This window comes from Staurois parvus, unplaced genomic scaffold (assembly GCF_062004578.1).
Source record: "Staurois parvus isolate SC_StPar_1 unplaced genomic scaffold, SC_StPar_1.0 ptg000168l, whole genome shotgun sequence".
Classification (NCBI taxonomy): Eukaryota; Metazoa; Chordata; class Amphibia; order Anura; family Ranidae; genus Staurois; species Staurois parvus.
In genome coordinates, this window is record NW_028317964.1 from 5,473,157 (window position 1) to 5,491,724 (window position 18,568).

Sequence of the window (18,568 nt, forward strand, 5' to 3'; positions counted from 1 at the left end):
ATATTTTTTATAGCCAAAATTAAAGAATATCGGGTTTTTTAAACAATTTTCGGTCTTTTTTGTTTATAGCGCAAAAAATAAAAAGTGCACAGGTAATCAAATACCACCAAAAGAAAGCTCTGTGTGAAAAAAAGGACATCAATTTTGTTTTGGTACAGCATTGCATGACCGCACAATTAGCAGTTGAAATAGTGCAGCACCGAATAGCAAAAAAAGGCCTGGTCAGGAAGGGGGGTAAATCCTCTGGAGGGCAAAAGGTTAAATACCACCAAAAGAAAGCTCTGCTTGTGTGAAAAAAATGATAAACATTTCATATGGGTACAGTGTTGTATGACCGCGCAATTGTCAAAGTGTGACAGTGCTGAAAGCTGCTAATTGGCCTGGGCAGAAAGGGGGTAAAAGCACCTGGTAGGCAAGTGATTAAGCTTTGGCAATAAAACCTGGAAGCCGATTGGTTAGTATGCAGAACTGCACCAGATTTTGCACATGCCAGTTTTAGTAAATAACCCCCTTTTTAACTTGCTGATCAGTTCTTTTCACTGTTATTTTCTATGTTCCTAAATATCAACTGCCTATGCCATGAGACAAATAACAAATGTGTTTTTGTTTTATTGAATTGATTTTAAAGAGACGGTATAATTGCTATTTTTTTTTTAATCAGAGCCCACTGCAGCTTTGTGTCATAATGTGCAAGTATGCACTGCATATTAGTACATTGTGACAGGTTTACCTGTCAAAGGAAGCCCTCCAGCACTGTGCTGTCAGTGCGAGGGTGCTTCTACCTTCAACCAGACTTCTTTCCGGGTTGATTCCGTTCAATCGTTTGAATGGCTGAGCTGCAATGACATCACTCCCACATATTTGCACGGAAGTCACATCGCCAAAGCACAAAGCAGTGTCATAAATGTATCTATACTGCACATGAGTGGCTCAGAGTACATTACCACTGACAGGCAAGGGGGAGCATTTATGGCAGAAGAAACTGATAGGGTCTCTTCTGCCATAAAAACCTTGACTTTAAGGCTCTTTTCACACTAGCAGTATCTATTAGCACCCCCCTGAAAAACAACCCACAGTGGTTCACTTTTGAGAGGGCTGAGATTACAGAATAACAGGCATTCAAGAGGCAAAACTGCTGCCTCCTGATGCCTGATTTTTTTTTCTATTGCCAAACAATTTTAACCACTTCCTGCCTGTCCTATTGTAACAATAGAGTCGGGCAGGTATTCTCTAATTCCTGGTTGACATGATATAACATCCTTCTTGTCGAGCACTCCCCTTGTGACACTCAGCGGCATGATCTGATATGGACACAGCAGCACTGAGCAATTGTGAATGGCCCAGGTACCATGTGATCACTGTGACCAAACACAGCGATCACAAGTTCACAAATAAATAATTATCATGAATGGTTTTCATTGATGATTCGTTATTTACTATTGTGATGCTATGATTGGTCATAATGATCACATGGTGTACAGGGCCAATCACAGCAGTTCTGTTTCACGTGACAGCTGTTGCCCATCACAGCATCACAATAGTAAACAAGAGTCAAGAATGAAAGCTATTCATGACAGCTAAAACAACTGCTGTTAAAAGTGATCATCACTGTAACAAGCAACCACACCATTAAAAAAAAAAAAAAATCCTGATTACCTCCCCAGAGTAGTACATTGGCATTCTTAAACTTTTCAGTATTTTTTCATTTTTATAGCAAAAATATAAAAAAAACAAGTGGTGATTACAGTGGTAGTAAACTCTTTTTTAATATATTTACCTACAGGTAAGTTTATAATAAAGCTTACCTGTACACAAAATGAATATCTCCTAAATGTGCACTGTTTAGGAGATAGTCTCTGTTTTTGAGAGCCGGTGCATGCGCTCTGAAGGAACAGCATGCCCTTGCCATTCCTTCTGAGCACTGTGCCGTGGCGCAGGAGTGACGCCAGATGGCTGGAGCTCGTGAACCCGGAAGGAAGACTGGGTTAAGATGAAAGCCTCTGCAGCGGTGACAGTGCGCCACTGGAGGGCTTCGTTTTAAGGTAAGTCCTTCATAATGTGCAAGTATACAATGCATACTAACACACTATGACATTACCTTGCAGGGGATTTTATTTTTCTTTTTTAAGTTGCAGTTTACTACGGCTTTAAAGTGATACTTTTTTTTTTTTAAATAACAAACACATCATACGTACCTGCTTTCTACAGTGGTTTTAAACAGAGCAGCCCAGATCCTCCTCTTCTCGGGTCCCCCACCGGCGCTCCAGGTCCCTCCCTACTGTTGGGTGCCCCCACAGCGAGCAGCTTCTCACAGGGCAGGAGTACTGAATTAAAATTCATGGGGGTCCGGTCAGTAACATTTTCTTCCAGCGGAGGTCCGAGTGTCATGTTGGTGGTATGACTCAGATCCTTCACATCACAGCCTCCCGTGCACATCACAGTTCCTCCCCCCACCCTCGTACCCCCACTTTTGCATCACACACCCACCCTTCACAGATTGCCCCATCACAGTCTGCTCCATCACAGACCCCCCAAATCACAGGCTCCCCCTCAGCACAGACCCCCTTCCCCCCCAATGACATGCTCCCTCATCACAGATCGCCCCATCACAGTCCTCGCTGCATATTACAGATTCCTGTCCCTTTCATAACATCGCAGCACTCCCCCCCCCTCCCCACACTGTCCTTCCCTATTCACACAAGACGGGAAGCATGACAGGTCTGGACATAGGGCGGGACTTTTCATGTTAAAGGTGGGTAACTGATTGCTTGGACGGCCCAGTGCCTAGTAACCAATCACTCACTTCCTAACATGAAAAGTCCCGCCCTATGTCCAGACCTGCCATGCTTCCGGTCTCGTGTGAATAAGGTAGGACAGTGTGGGAAGGGGGAGCAAGTGTTGCATCTTTTGACATACACAGTGCAGCACTGCCCTGTCCCTCGTTCCCTCCTTGCTGGAGTTGACTGACAGCAGCAGGAGCCAATGGCCAGTGAAGAGAGAACCACTGCTCTCAGGTGCAGTGCTGGATCATGATCAGGCTCAGGTAACTATTTAGGGGGAGCTGAACACAAAAGGTTCTTTCCCTTAACTCATTGGGCATAAGCAGATATGCGACCTCTCGGAGGCTGGGTCTTAGCACACAGAGGCCGCCTATTAGCATACCCAATGTAAACAAAACGTGTGTCGAGAGCGTGTTCCTGGAACATTTACCAACGCCTCACGGAAAGGCACCGATCGCTACTTGTGATTGGGAGCTTTCCGATCATGTGATTGCCATGACAGCCTATCACTGAGGCCACATGGCCCTAAACCCCCCCCCCCCCCCAGCATCACAAACATCTTAAAGGGCCAGGAGGCACCAGTGCCAAGTAATGATAACATACAGAGAATGCACGAAGGTAAAAAAAAAAAAACGTAAACCCTTATAAGCAGATGTGTGGTTGGGGGGGGGGTATGGAAGCACAGCTAAGCCACATTTTTAGCACCCCCCCAACTGATCCCTCCCTTTTAAACTGCAAATAGCAGCAGGCAGAGGTCTTTACCTATCACAGTCACAATGCTTTATGCCTGCAGCAAATATTACCCGTCTTGCCGCTTCCTGAGCACAACCCATTCAAGTGGCAGCAAGTGTGAGCGATACACACAGTTGCAACACATTTGTTGGCGAAAAAAATTAAAAAACCGGAAGAGAGGAAGCAACACATTGCAGACTCACCCCGTCGATTGCCTCTGAAAAGGAAGCGTGGATTGCTCTTCAGAAGAGCGGTGGATTTAGACATCTGAAATGAAAGGTCTGTACAGGACTGGCCACAGCTTCTCCCAGTCTGGGGGTAACAACACTGGGCCCAGACCCAGGGCAGTGTGAGGAAAGTGCTGTGCACAGAATTCTTTAGACTTTGTAAATACAAATAAAAGTGAGTCAGCCAACCCCAGTCCTCCAGCTCAGTGACACCATAGAGTGAGGAATCATTATAGTGTGGTCACGTCTTCTCACAAGTCCCTTCTATCACTGAGTAAAGTCCTCTCCTCTCAGTCAGCTCCATGACAACAAACCTCCATCACCGATCATCACTCACCGTCACCACTGACAGCTCCTCTCCTCCAGCATGTGCAGCCCATACCCGGAAGTCACTCAGCTCTGCGCCTACTCTTCGCTCGACGTGCTCCTGACGTCGCCACGCACTCAGCGCGCTGGTTGACAGGACGCTCAGGTGGTTGCTAGGAGACGGCTGCTTGCCTAGTTACCAGAGCCCTGTGCACAGCGTGACACTCCAGACTGCAGCCGCTCGCTGAGTATCACACCTCCGGGACTACCGAGCCAGACATGAAGCGAAAGTGTATCTGTGAGATCTGCACCTGCGGGTAGGAGAGCCACCATCACCCGGGGAGGAGGGCCAGGGCTGTGCACGGAGTGCGGGGACAAACAGGGCTGTCTGTGTTCGAGGACACCGGAGGGTAGAGGGGAACAACAGTGACACCAGAGAGGAGGGGGCACAAGTGGGGAGAGGAGAACACCAGTGACACCAGAAAGGAGATGAGGGGGTACCAGTGACACCAAAGGGGAGAGGGGAACACCATTGACACCAAAGGGGAGAGGAGGGGGGCACCAGTGACACCAAAGAGGAGAGGGGAACACCTAGTGACACCAGTGGGGAGAGGAGCAGAGGGGAACACCAGTGGGGAGAGCAGAGGGACACAAGTGGGGAGAAGAGGGAGCACCAGTGGGGAGAGGAGAAGCGGGGGCACTAGTGAGAAGAAGAGGGGGACCCTAGTGACACCAATGGAGAGAGGAGGGGGACACCAGAAAGGAAAGGAGGGGGACACCAGTGACACCAGTGGGGAGAGGAGAGGCGGGAACACTAATGACACCAGTGGAGAGAGGATAGGAGGGGAACACCAGTGACCCCAGTGAGGAGAGGAGGGGGACCCTAGGGACACCAGTTGGGAGAGGAGTAGTGGGAGATATCAGTGACACCAGTGGGGAAAGAGGGAACACCAGTGGGGGGCACCAGTGACACCATGGGGAGAAGAGGGGGCACCAGTGACACCAGAGAGGAGAGGAAGGGGACACCAGTGACCCCAGAGGGGATGGGGGAACACCAGTGACACCATAGAGGAGAGGAGGAAGGCACCAGTGACACCAGAGGGGAACAGCTGTGACACCAGTGGGAAGAGGAGAGGGACACCAGTGATACCAGTAGGGAGAGGAGAGGGGGGCACCAGTGGCGAGAGGATAGGAGGGGCACCCTAGAGACACCAGTGGAGAGAGGAGCAGAGAGGGACAACATTGACACCAGTGGGGAGAAGGGAGGGAAACTAGTGTGGAGAAGAGGGGACATCAGTGGGGGGGCACCAGTGACACCATGGGGAGAAGAGGGGACACCAGTGACACCAGTGGGGAGAGAAGGGATCACCAGTGGGGAAAGGAGAGAGGGGGACCCCAGTGACATCAGTGGGAAAAGGAAAGGAGTGGTCACCAGAACACACACAGAGATGGCTGGGCTGGTTAATGATATAAAAGTCATATGAGGGTGGTGTAGGGATGGTACAGCCAGGGTGATATGGAGAGGAAGAGGGGAATCCCTAGACAGGGTATTATGTAGGATATCCTATCACCTCTATATAAAACACTAGCTGCCTGACCCCCATACTATTCGTATGGTTTCATTAATGAGGGCTCATTCACACAGATGTGTTGGGTCCTTCTGTCCGCTCCTTCCATTGTTGTGTGTGTGTTTGTTTTGTTAGTATAGAGCAGTGGTCTCCAAACTGCAGCCTGGGGGCCAGATTTGGCCCTTTGCCTGGTTTTATCTGGCCCTTGGGGCCCTATTTAATCCACTGACACCAACAAATTCCTCCCAGTGATACCAATGACGGGACACAATTCCAACCAATGACACCAACGATGGGGCACAGTTCATCCCAATGATACCAAGAATGGAGTCCAATGACACCAATGATGGGGCACAACTTCTCCCCATGACACCATTGATGGGGCACAATTCCTCTCAGTAACACCAAATATGGGGCATTGCTTATTTCCACTGATACCGGGACATTTTCCGGTCAGACCCCCTACAGTCTGAAGGACAGGAAACTGGCCCTTTGCTGCGAAAGTTTGGAGACCCCTGGTATAGGGTATAGATTTATGTTTGTCCCAAGCATGTTTGAAGCTATTTACTGTTAACCAACTCACTACCTCTGCTGGAAGTTTATTCCAAGCATCAACTACTCTTTCAGTAAAATAGTACTTTCTGAGATTAGTTTTGAACTTTCCTCCAGTTAGTTTAAGGTCATGTCCCGTGTTCTTCATTTTGGTTTTGTGTTAAAAATCCTTCCCTCCTGTACCTTATTCACCCCCTTGATGTATTTAGAGGTTTCCATCATGTCTCCCCTTTCCCTTCTTTCCTCCAGACTGTATATGTTAAGTTCCTGAAGTCTCGCTTGATATGTTTTATCCCTCAGACCTTTCACCATCTTTGTTCCCCATCTCTGGACTCGTTCTATCTTATCAATATCTTTTTGTAAGTGAGGTCTCCAGAACTGGACACAGTATTCTAAATGAGGTCTACCTAAAGATCTATATAGGGGAATCAGGACCTCCTTCCTCCTACTGGTGACCCCTTTAGTGATGTTTCCTAGAATTTCTATAGCAGTGGTCTCCAAACTGCAGCCCGGGGACCGGATGTGGCCCTTTGCTTGCCTTTATCTGGCCCTTGGGGTACTATTCCACCAACTGTCACCAATGATGGAACACCATTCCTTCTACTGACACCATCAATGGGGCATATAATTCTCATTGATATCAACAATGGAGCACTATTCTTCGCACTGATCTCAACAATGGAGCACTATTCCTCCTATTAAGACTGATGATGGGGCTTTGATGCCAGGACTTTTCTACTCCCACTGGTCACTGTCCGGCCCCTTTAAAGTCTCAAGGACAGTAAACTGGCCCTTTGCTTAGAAAATTTGGAGACCCCTGTTCTATAGAGTTTCAATAAAGTGCTGTGAAAAAAGTATACAGTGCTGGGATTGGGGCACCGGTACAGTGTCCTGGGCTGCTGTGCGTTCGGTGTAGCTGTCTGCTGTAGACGAGTCCTTAGTGCTCGATCACACCTGTGTATTAGGTCCAGCACATGCCTATTACTCCAGGCACATAATGCATTTTTATGGTTTTATTGTGTTAAGATGTGAGGCTTCTTTCACACAGCTGTTTTATTGTAGCCACCAGACAGTAGCCACCGTTCTTCTCATGTAGTCACAGAGGTTACCTGCAGATAGGGAGAGATGTCTGAGAATGGACGCTGCTGACTGCATCCAACCTTGGACATCATCAGCCAACCTCGGGCATCATCCAACCTTGGACATCATCATCCAACCTCGGGCATCATCCAACCTCGGACATCATCCAACCTCGGACATCATCCAACCTCGGGCATCATCTAACCTCGGGCATCATCCAACCTCGGGCATCCTCCAACCTCGGGCATCATCCAACCTCGGAGATCATCCAACCTCGGGCATCCTCCAACCTCGGGCATCATCCAACCTCGGGCATCATCCAACCTCGGGCATCCTCCAACCTCGGGCATCATCCAACCTCGGGCATCATCCAACCTCGGACATCATCCAACCTCGGACATCATCATCCAACCTCGGACATCATCCAACCTCGGGCATCCTCCAACCTCGGGCATCCTCCAACCTCGGGCATCCTCCAACCTCGGGCATCCTCCAACTTCGGGCATCGTCCAGCCTCGGACATCATCCAGCCTCGGGCATCATCCAACCTCGGGCATCATCCAACCTTGGACATCATCCAACCTCGGACATCTGTCCCTAACCACTGGTAACCTCTGTATGTGGCTACATCAGAAGAGCGGCGTCTGCTGTCATTGCCTTCCCGGTCATTCCAGCCACAAGAATCCACAGATTCCTGCCATTGGAATCTGGTGGCTGTATGTAAATGGCCGTGTGAACGAGATAAAAGACTTGTTTCATGTGCATTCTGTGTGTGTTTTGCAAGCGTCTTGCCTCACAGAGAAATAAGAACATGCGACATAAAAAATGCAGCAATTAAAACAAATGGAGGGGAATTTACTAAGATTGGAGCAGCTGAACATGGCAACCAATCAGCTTTCATCTTAACATACAGATACATGGTTAACGTTAAATTTTGTCTTCACTAGTGCTGATTGATTTCCCCCCAGCCCCCCCGAATGGTGCAATTCTAGTGTGTTTTTAATGCATCGTCACTGACTATAAGGCCTGGTTCACACCTATGCATGTTGCAATTTGCTGAGACAAAAAAAGTCCCTGACCCTATCCAAAAACACAGCGGCTGAAAATGCATAGATGTGAAAGTGTCTCATAGAAAACCATGTTAAATGGACTGTAGTGCGTTTCTACAAAATGCACAAAACACAAAAAAATGAATTGGCGTGAACCAGGCCTAATCACAGGTTTGCGTTGGATCCATTTCTGCAGTGATATTTACAGTGCCTTTTGTATTTTTGCACACATGTTTTTGGCGCGTTTTTTTGGGGGGGTTTTTTGGCCAACTTATTGCTGGGCAGATTAAAAAACGCAAAACACATCAAAAACGCACGAAAAACATGTCAAAAACACACTACAAGCATTTTCTGCAGCGTCTCCACTGAAGTCTATTGAACCAAAGACACACTGTTTCGCGTTAAAAAAAGTCTGTGACCCTTTCCAAAAACACAGCGGCTGAAAAATGTATAGATGTGAACATGTCCCGTAGGAAACCATGTTAAATGGACTGTAATGCGTTTCTGCAAAAAGCACTAAAAAATGCATAGGTGTGAACCAAGCCTTACTGCTGTCCATTTTTGGGTTCATTTTTATGGGTGTCTACTACTACTACTACACATTCACATGCATTTTTGATGCATTTCCATTGAAGTCCATGGGTCACAAAATCAGACTGTATCACACGAAAGTAGCACAGGACCCTTCCCTAAACACATATCACAGTTGCATTGATGAGAACAGGCATAATTGAAAACAATGTGATTTCCATTGTCGGGCGATTCTGTGCGACTCAAGTCATATGAGAAATCGCACTAGTGTGAGCCAGGCATAGGCCCTGCTTCACTTGGGCCTGAAGTTAGCAGGCAATTGGGTGGGGATTTACTGCCTCCCGCATGTCTGTTCGAAGAGAGGTTTCAGACCAGGGGCGGACTGACCATTTGGCAACATGCGCACTGCCCGAGGGCCGGGGTCAGTAGGGGGCCCCATGAGATGCCCCTGGTACCTTTTTCATAGGCTTTTTTGAGTTTGGGCAAGGACACAGGGGCCCCATGATCCCCCATTGCATTGTAAAATCCCATGGTTGTGCTGCGTTTTTACCACCTCCTAAGTACTACAACTTTAGCTGTTGAGGCAGAAAATGCTGGTGTACCTATTCCTCGGTCGTGATGCTGTGCTTCGCAGGAGGAATTATACCCCTTGTTGCTTTCAGCGGGTGTAGCAGGTGATACAATCCCTCCTCACTGCCTGTAAAAATGCCCTCTGAGAAGCAATCCAAACACAGATCACTCTTCAAAGACTAAAGCAAGTATGATTAAGCCCTTAGTGCTCTGTCATCCTGAGTTGTAGCTCACAAAAAATGCACAGGTGTGAACAAGCGCATTGTATTTTCTGAATCCCTGAGCAAGTTCTGTCTTCTGAATGATGAAGACCACCAATGTTCTGTCATAACCAAAGTATTGGTTTTGGATGGGCACCAACTCCAGACAGAAACTTTTTTTTAAATTTGACTATTATTATTTTTAAGCTAGATACATCTGTTTTTCAGGAATCATCAGTTAATAAACCTTTTGAATTGGTTATATCAGGAGTAACAATTACTGACCATATATTTTTATAAGCCATTTAGGTGTTCTAGAGACTAATCAGAGTATGAGAGACTTATGGGGGGTTATTTACTAAAACTGGAGCGTGCAAAAACTGGTGCCTTTCTATGGTTGTGTTTTCAATGTTTGCAGCCAAAACACTCCTCTCTTTTTGATCATTAATGTCTGACACGGGGGATACAGTTTGATTTGGACTGTTGCTCCGGATGTTTATTTGTATGCGGATCTGTGTGCCTGTTTTATTGTTATTTTGACAAATTTATAAAAATATTGTAATAGAAAAAAACTGTGCAGCATTGTAAAATATTTATTTGTTTTGCAACCATACCTGTAGGCAGTTTGGGCCCCCTGGAAGTCTGGCTGGACAACTCCCAGTTAGCAATTCCCACATGGTTTTCATGTCCTAGCAACAAAGCACGACATAGCAAATGCAAACACATTTTTTATGGCCAGGCTTCCAGGGGACCCATTCGGCCTATAAGTGTGACAATATAATTATAAACATTTCTCAAAGCTCTCTACTGGGGCTTGTTGTTATTGTAATAGAACAAAAAAAAAATGGTGTAGCTTTGTAAAATGTTTATTTATTCTGTTATCATACCTGTAGGCAATTTGGGCCCCCTGGAAGTCTGGTCAGACAACTCCCAGTTAGCAAATGATTTTCATGGCCAAACACCAAGACAAGACTTAGCAATTGCTACAATATAATTATAAACATTTCTCAAAAGCTCTCTACTGGGGCTTTGTTGTTATTGTCATACAAAAAAAAACAGTGCAGCTTTTTAAAATGTTTATTTGCTCTGTTGTCATACCTGTAGGCAATTTGGGCCCCCTGGAAGTCTGGTGAGACAACTCTCAGTTAGCAATTCCCACGTGGCTTTCATGTCCTAACACCAAGGCAAGATGTAGCAATTGCTACAATATAATTATAGACATTTTGCAGACTTGTTCCATGCCTTCTGGGCATGTCCCAAGATTAAACGATTCTGGAAAACAGTTGTGCATTATGCTACCACACATTTAGTAAACTACTTACCTCTAACCCCTGAATGGGCACTATTTGGCCTAATCCACATACCAGGTGTTAAAATCTCAAGAGGATGTAAACAACTCCCAATTGTCATATCCCTTGTAGCAGGAAAAACCATTTTACATAAGTGGATCTACCCAGAACCCCCCACGGTTTCTTTGTTTATAGACAAATGCTCTTATGTTTTTCCCATGGAATGGGTGGAGGCCTCCTTGGATAAGGGGTCATGGGTCCAAAAATTCTTTGATATCTGGGAATCTTTCATTCAATCCTTGCCTACAGATACCTAAAAATCAATAGTAAATGTTCTCAATATACACAATGGTTTCAAATCAGACTGTTAAATAATGACCCTCTAATTGATATCCTACCCACCAATTAAAATTTAAATATATTTTATGCTTTAGCAACTAAAGCCTCTCCTCATTCCATCATCTGCTAGTTGTTAGACCAACCTCCATCCTTCCCCCCTTTTTTTAGTGCAGCTTTGTAAAATGTTTATTTACTCTGTTGTCATCCCTGTAGGCAATTTGGGCCCCTCTGGAAGTCTGGCCGGACAACTCCCAGTTAGTAATTCCCACATGGTTCTCATGTCCTAATACCAAGGCAAGATGTAGCAATTGCTACCTGGGCTTGTTTTTGGCCAGGCTTCCAGGGGGCCCAATAGGCCTGTAAGTATGACAATATAGTTATAAAGTTTTCTCAAAGCCCTCTACTGGGACCTCCTGACTTTATCAAATTTTTTATGGAAAGGGTGAACTTAGCTGTTAAGTTTTGGATAGTGGGGTGGAGGGGTCAGAACCCATGCCAGTTTGTACTGCTTTCTGTGACCTCATTGGGAAGATTTTCCAGGATTTCAAAACAGGGATGCATGCAGCAATAAATCCACTTTTTAGCGGAAGGGTCAATGACCCTGAGCCATACATGGATCAATTTTTTCTTTATCAGCCAGACAGCTGATCAAAAACACAGAATGGATTCCCCCATCCACACATTGGAGGTAGATAGAGGATTCCTCCCCCCTGCGCTGCTGTATTCTGACAGCAGGGACCCCTCCGCTTTCAGAAAACGCTGATCAGTGCTGCAGCCGTTTGGCCGCAGCAGTGATTGAACAAACATTTTCCTTCATTCCCATTTGTGAGAATTCAATTAGATTAGTCCCTGCTGAACCAGCTGATTTTCAATTCATCTATGACCAGCTTTAGACTTTTGCATTCTTTTGTTAAATACAGGGTTTTACAGATAAAGCTTTAACCTGAATACTTTTGTGTATTTGGTTCTTCCAAAAGCAGTACATTAGGTTAGTTATATGTTTATCCAAATATTAAGCTATTGTGTAAATAAACTGAATATTTATATAAAATAAAAAATACTTTTAAAGCAAAATTTAAAAAAAGATTAAATACTCTTAAAATATAAATAGAATAAAAATACATAGAATGTACAATATATATGTAAAGCGCTGCATAAATTGATGGCACTATTTAAGTACCTGGAGTAATAATATTTTTGGCGTGCATAACACCAGGTCAATGTCAGGCACCTGCATGTGTTGTATATACCTTCATCTCTCCACTACTTCAGTCCATGACCAATTCCCATTGATTCAGCCCTGAAGACAGTGTTTTGAGTACCCAAAACGTGCTGGCTTTCTTTGTGGAGTATACTTTATGATGGGCTGTTGATATTAATGTGGCACTTTTATTCATTCTACACTTCAGAATTGATTTACTAAAACTGGAGAGTGAAAAATCTGGTATAACATAGAAACCAATCAGCTTCCAGGTTTTATTGCAAAGCTTAATTGAACAAGCTGAAGTTAGAAGCTGATTGGCTACCATGCACAGCTGCACCAGATTTTGTACTCTCCAGTTTTAGTAATCAACCCCATCAAGACTACATGCCTGGTCATACCGGTGTGATTTCAGGTGCGATTTGCGAATTGAAATCACATCTAATTAATGTGAATATCAGTGTCTTAATACGTGTGATTTGCTGCAGCACGATTTCTAAAGTATTTCTTGCATTACCTTTTCTTGTTGCGATTTCACATACATAGAATGTAATGGAAATCGCACTACAAATTGCAAGAAATTGAAAATCTTCAAAAGTAGCAATAAAGTCTTCAGAAATCGTGCTGAAGTTAGACACAAATTGCATGATTTTAAATCGCAGCGGTGTGACCGGTGACTAATTTTGGATGTCATTTTCTAATCCAGATTATAAAAATGCTACCAAGAATCTAAGTAGTCACACACTTCATCTGCTTCTCCTTTTCTCTAGTTCTCTAGTTTTCTAAGTGAGCTCTAGCACAGCATTATAATGTAGTACTAAGCTAAATAGTAATAGTAAAAATTTTGCCTCCTAAATTTTCAAATAAGAGGATGAGAACAGTTACTTCATAGTGTGCTGATTGAGTACCAGAACCACAAAGAGGCAACCATTGCTGAGCCATAAAAACACAAGACCATATTTAGTTTATTGGGTCTAATTAGATTTAAATAAAAATTAAATGTTTTAGCTCAGTATAGTATGAAAAAAGCAATACTGTACTACCAGGTATAGTATACTGTACATACTATATGTTTCTTTGTTAACAGCTAAACCAGCAGTTTCTCTGGTGACTGCTAGGAGTTCATTGAGTTGTGGCTGACTGACCTGCATTTGATGGTGCCAACACCACTTGGAGCCAGCTGCAGGACACCAATGACCTTTTTAGCTGCCTGTAAAGAATGTTACATTCTGACCACTACTGTAAGGAGGGCATTCTTCCCACTGACCACCAATTAATTGGTTTTAGTAAGGGTTCCCCAAGCCCTGAAAATTGTTTAAAGGGTTCCTCTGCAGTAAAAAGGTTGAGAAAGACTGAGCTACACATCCATAAAAATACAAACTAGTAATATTAATAACCAAATCATGATGTATTAAATGAGTTTGAGCAGTACCTGACAAAAAATGTATGGTTAGCAACTTGGTTGAAATGTGTATAACAAAATTCTCCGATTTGTCTCCAGGTCTCACCTTCTGATAAAGGTCATGTTGTCATAGTTCTCCTTTCTATGGTGACGTACGTGCCTCCAAGCTCATCTTGACCTCCAGGCCAATAGGCAGCCTAACAAAAAGTGACTGGAAGCACTTTTAGATTTTCTTTGGCCATTCCTACCCCACCTACACCATAACATTTATCCAACAGCTGACTGTTAGTTAAAACTGAACTGCAAGCAGATATAAAAATTATAAAAATAGAAAGCAATGGATACAGGTACGCATTTATTTAATAAATAAATAAATAAATAACTTTACAATTATTTTTAAATGCATCTAGTACAAATATCTGAATTTGACTTCATTTAAATCTGCTGTAATCTCCTGCTCAGGAGCACCTAGACAGGGAGGGAGGGGCAATACACAGAACCATTCAGGTGTCTAGAATGCACAGGAGCTGACAAGGATCATGCTGGCAGGAGGATAAAGCAGGGAAAGGACCTCTTCAAGTTGTTGCTGCTACTTCACTTTAAAATCACAAGGCAGGGCCAAGGTTGCAACCTAGCTGTTTTTCTTAAACTGCAATAGTCGTAGAGGGCTGTCGTATAGGAAAACCCATATGGGCTTAGTCATAGAAGGCTAGAGTTAGCCCATACGACAGCTTTATACGACTGAGCACATATGAGTTAGCCCATATGACAGCCCTCTACGACTGAGCCCATATGTTTAGCCAATATGAAAGTCCTCTGAGACTAAGCCCATATGAGTTAGCCCATACGACAGCCCTCTACGACTAAGCCCACATGGGTTAGCCCATACATCAGCCTTCTGCGACAGAGCCCATACTTGTTAGTCCATACAACATCCCTTTATGACTAAGCACATATGGGTTAGCCTATACAACAGCCCTCTATGACTGAGCCCATATTGCTTAACCCATACGACGGCCTTCTACAACTGAGCCCATATGAGTAAGCCCATACGACAGTCCTCTACGACTGAGCGCCCATACGACAGCCCTCTGCGGTATAGCCCATACGACAGCCTTATACGACTGAGCCCATTTGGGTTAGCCCATAAGACAGCCCTCTATGACTGACCACATATGGGTTAGCCCATATGAAAGCCCTCTACGACTAAGCCCATATAGGTTAGCCCATACGACAGCCCTCTACGGCTAAGCCCATATGGGTTAGCATGCAACAGCCCTCTACAACTAAGTCCACATGGGTTAGCCCATATGACAGCCTTCTGCAGCAGAGCCCATATGGGTTAGCCCATATGACATCCCTTTATGACTAAGCCCATATGGGTTAGCCCATATGACAGCTCTCTATGACTGAGCACATATGGGTTAGCCGATATGACAGCCCTCTACAACTGAGCCCATACTGGTTAGCCCATACGACAGCCCTCTATGACTGAGCACATATGGGTTAGCCCATATGACAGCCCTCTATGACTATGCCCATATGGGTTAGCCAATATAAAAGCCCTCTGAGACTAAGCCCATATGAGTTAGCCCATACGACAGCTCTACGACTAAGCCCATATGGGTTTGCCCATACAACAGCCCTCTACGACTAAGTCCATTTGGGTTAGCCCATACGACAGCCCTCTAAGACTGACCACTTATGGGTTAGCCCGTATGAAAAGCCCATACGACAGCCCTCTGTGGTATAGCCCATACGACAGCCTTATACAACTGAGCCCATTTGGGTTAGCCCATACGACAGCCCTCTATGACAAAGCCCATATCGGTTAGGAAATATGAAAGCCCTCTACAACTGAGCCCTTTCTGCTTAGCCCATACGACAGGCCAATACAATTGAGCCTGTTTGGGTTAGCCCATATGACAGCCCTCTACGACTAAGCCCATATGGGTTAGCCCAGGTGACAGCCTTCTGCAACAGAGCCCAAATGGGTTAGCCCACATGACTGCCCTCTATGACTGAGCCCATATGGGTTAGCCCGTATGAAAGCCCTCTACAGCTAAGTCCAAATGGTTTATCCCATACGACAGTCCTCTACAACTAAGCCCATATGAGTTGGCATACAACAGCCTTGTATGACTAAGCCCATATGGGTTAGCCCATACGACAACCTTCTGAGACAGAACCCTTATGGGTTAGCCTATATGACTAAGCCTATATGGGTTAGCCTATACGACAGTCCTCTATGACTAAGCTCATATGGGTTAGTATACAACAGTCGTATATGGCTAAGACCATATGGGTTAGCCCATACGACAGCCTTCTGCAACATTGCCCATATGAGTTATCCCATACGACAGCTCTCTATGACTAAGCCTACAGTATATGGGTTAGTCTATATGACAGCCCTCTATTACTGAGGCCATATTGGTTAGCTCATTCGACCCTCTATTTATTTATTACAGGTTCTTATATAGCGCCGTCAATTTATGCAGTGCTTTACATATATATATATTGTACATTCACATCAGTCCCTAAGGGGCATACAATCTAAGGTCCCTAACTCACATTCATACATATACATACTAGGGACAATTTAGAAAGGATCCAATTAACCTACCAGCATGTCTTTGGAGTGTGGGAGGAAACCAGAGTACCCAGAGGAAACCCACGCAGGCACAGGGAGAACATGCAAACTCCAGGCAGGTGGTGCCATGGTTGGGATTTGAACCAATGACCCTAGTACTGCCAGGCATAAGTGCTAACCATTTAGCCACTGTGCTGACCCTCTACAGCTGAGCAAACGCAGCTTAGTAGTAGAGATGTCCATAACAGTGAAACGTTTTAGAATATCAGGTCTCTGTGGCAGGGACCTCGATGTGCACTGTTCAGGCTAATAAAGATTTTTAAAGGAAGCGATGACACCAGTATGTGACCTTGTTTCATGAACATTACCTGTACAGAGAGGGAGTGGGGTCCAGTAGAGCAGAGGACAAAACGTGGAGCCTTGGAGCAGTGGGATTCCAGGGATTTCTCAATAGTAAGCCCATACCATGTGTAGCTTTAGTTTTGTCTGTGAAGAGCTGCATCTATTTTCCAAGACCCCTTCTACTTTTTCCCTTATTGTTAATCGAATACAAAATGGGCACCACCCACCCCATTCACCCAACACTACTTACTGCTCAAGCTCAGTCAGCCATGCTACCAGTCCTCATTAGTGGCTCCTAATTTGACACCGGTGACTATGCTAGAACCATGAGAATAACAGGACTACGTTTTTTTCCCCATCACAGCCTTTGTGGAAGCTAAAGGAAAGCATGTTCAGGTCAATACCTGCAACTATATCTGTCAACCCTTTACCTGTCCTTAAATTGAGGTCACCTTTAGGGTCACCACACACATTGTAATTTTACCATACAATCTATGTACAATAAACTTTAGATTTACGTAATCTTTGTAATATGATAATAATACCTAATCTTTGTAATATGACTGATTGCAAAAGATAGCAGGACAAACTCCAAATTCTTCAAATATATTAATAGTAAAAAGGTTCAGTCCGAGCATGTAGGCCTTTTACAAAATAATCTAGAGTGGGTGACTGGGGATAAAGAGAAGGCAAATTTATTGAATACCTTCTTCAGCTCTGTGTATACAAAGGAGCATGGGGGAGCTCTTGTCCATAATGGGTATGTTATTGACACAGTTCCAGATGATCCACATTGGCTCACAATTGATATGGTCCAGAACTATTTAGACAGAATAAAGGTGAATAAAGCACCTGGACCGGATGGCATACACCCACGGTTACTTAAAGAATTGAGCTCTGTCATTTCAAAGCCATTGTTTCTAATTTTTAGGGACTCTTTATTGACTGGCATAGTACCACTGGATTGGCGTAAGGCCAATGTGGTGCCAATATTTAACAAGGGGACAAAATCTTTACCAAGTAATTATAGACCTGTTAGTTTAACTTTTATAGTTGGGAAGATACTGGAGAGTTTAACAAAAGACCACATAGATGAGTTCTTGCTGGAAAAAAATATTTTAAGCAACAGACAGCATGGATTCAAAAAAGACAGAAGTTGTCAAACAAATCTGATTTTTTTTTTTTTATGAGGAGGTGAGCAAAACTTTGGACAGAGGGGTGGCGGTGGACGTGGTATACTCGGATTTTGCAAGCGTTTGACACAGTTCCCCACACACGGCTAATGTGTAAGGTAAAGTCTACAGGCTTGGAAAAATCTGTATGTAAGTGGATAGAAAACTGGCTAAAAGATTGTATTCAGAGAGTAGTGGTTAATGATTCATACTCTGAATGGTCTAGGGTCATCAGTGGTGTACCCCAAGGTTCAGTGTTGGGACCCTTACTCTTTAATATATTTATAAACAATATAGGGTCTGAGATTAAAAATTATAATTTCAGTCTTTGCAGACGACACCAAGCTGTGCAGTGGAATAACGTCCTTACAGGATGTCTCCAATTTACAAGTTGACCTCAATGCTCTGTTTAATTAGGCAACTATGTGGCAAATGAGGTTTAATGTTGATAAATGTAAGGTTCTGCACTTGGGGGCTAGGAATATGCATGCATCATACATACGGAGGGAGGTACAACTAGGGGAATCAATGGTGGAGAAGGATCTGGGAGTTCTTGTAGATCACAAGCTTAATAATGGCATGCAATGCCAAGCTGCGGTTTCTAAAGCGAGCAAAATCCTCTCTTGTATTAAAAGAGT

General features: G+C 44.4%; 2 protein-coding genes across 2 annotated transcripts in view; one reads left to right on the top strand and one right to left on the bottom strand.

Annotated features, from left to right (window-relative positions):
* The window catches only part of EFL1 (elongation factor like GTPase 1), a 601,029-nt gene extending 596,876 nt beyond the window's left edge, over positions 1-4,153 (bottom strand). The window contains exon 1 of the mRNA XM_089676417.1: positions 4,077-4,153. The gene's annotated coding sequence lies outside the window, so the exon portion shown is untranslated. The remainder of the gene's footprint in view (positions 1-4,076) is intronic.
* Positions 4,154-4,245: 92 nt separating this feature from the next.
* The window catches only part of SAXO2 (stabilizer of axonemal microtubules 2), a 42,885-nt gene continuing 28,562 nt past the window's right edge, over positions 4,246-18,568 (top strand). The window contains exon 1 of the mRNA XM_089676418.1: positions 4,246-4,362. Coding sequence (XP_089532544.1) covers positions 4,325-4,362 — 38 coding nt within the window. The 5' untranslated portion in view covers positions 4,246-4,324. The remainder of the gene's footprint in view (positions 4,363-18,568) is intronic.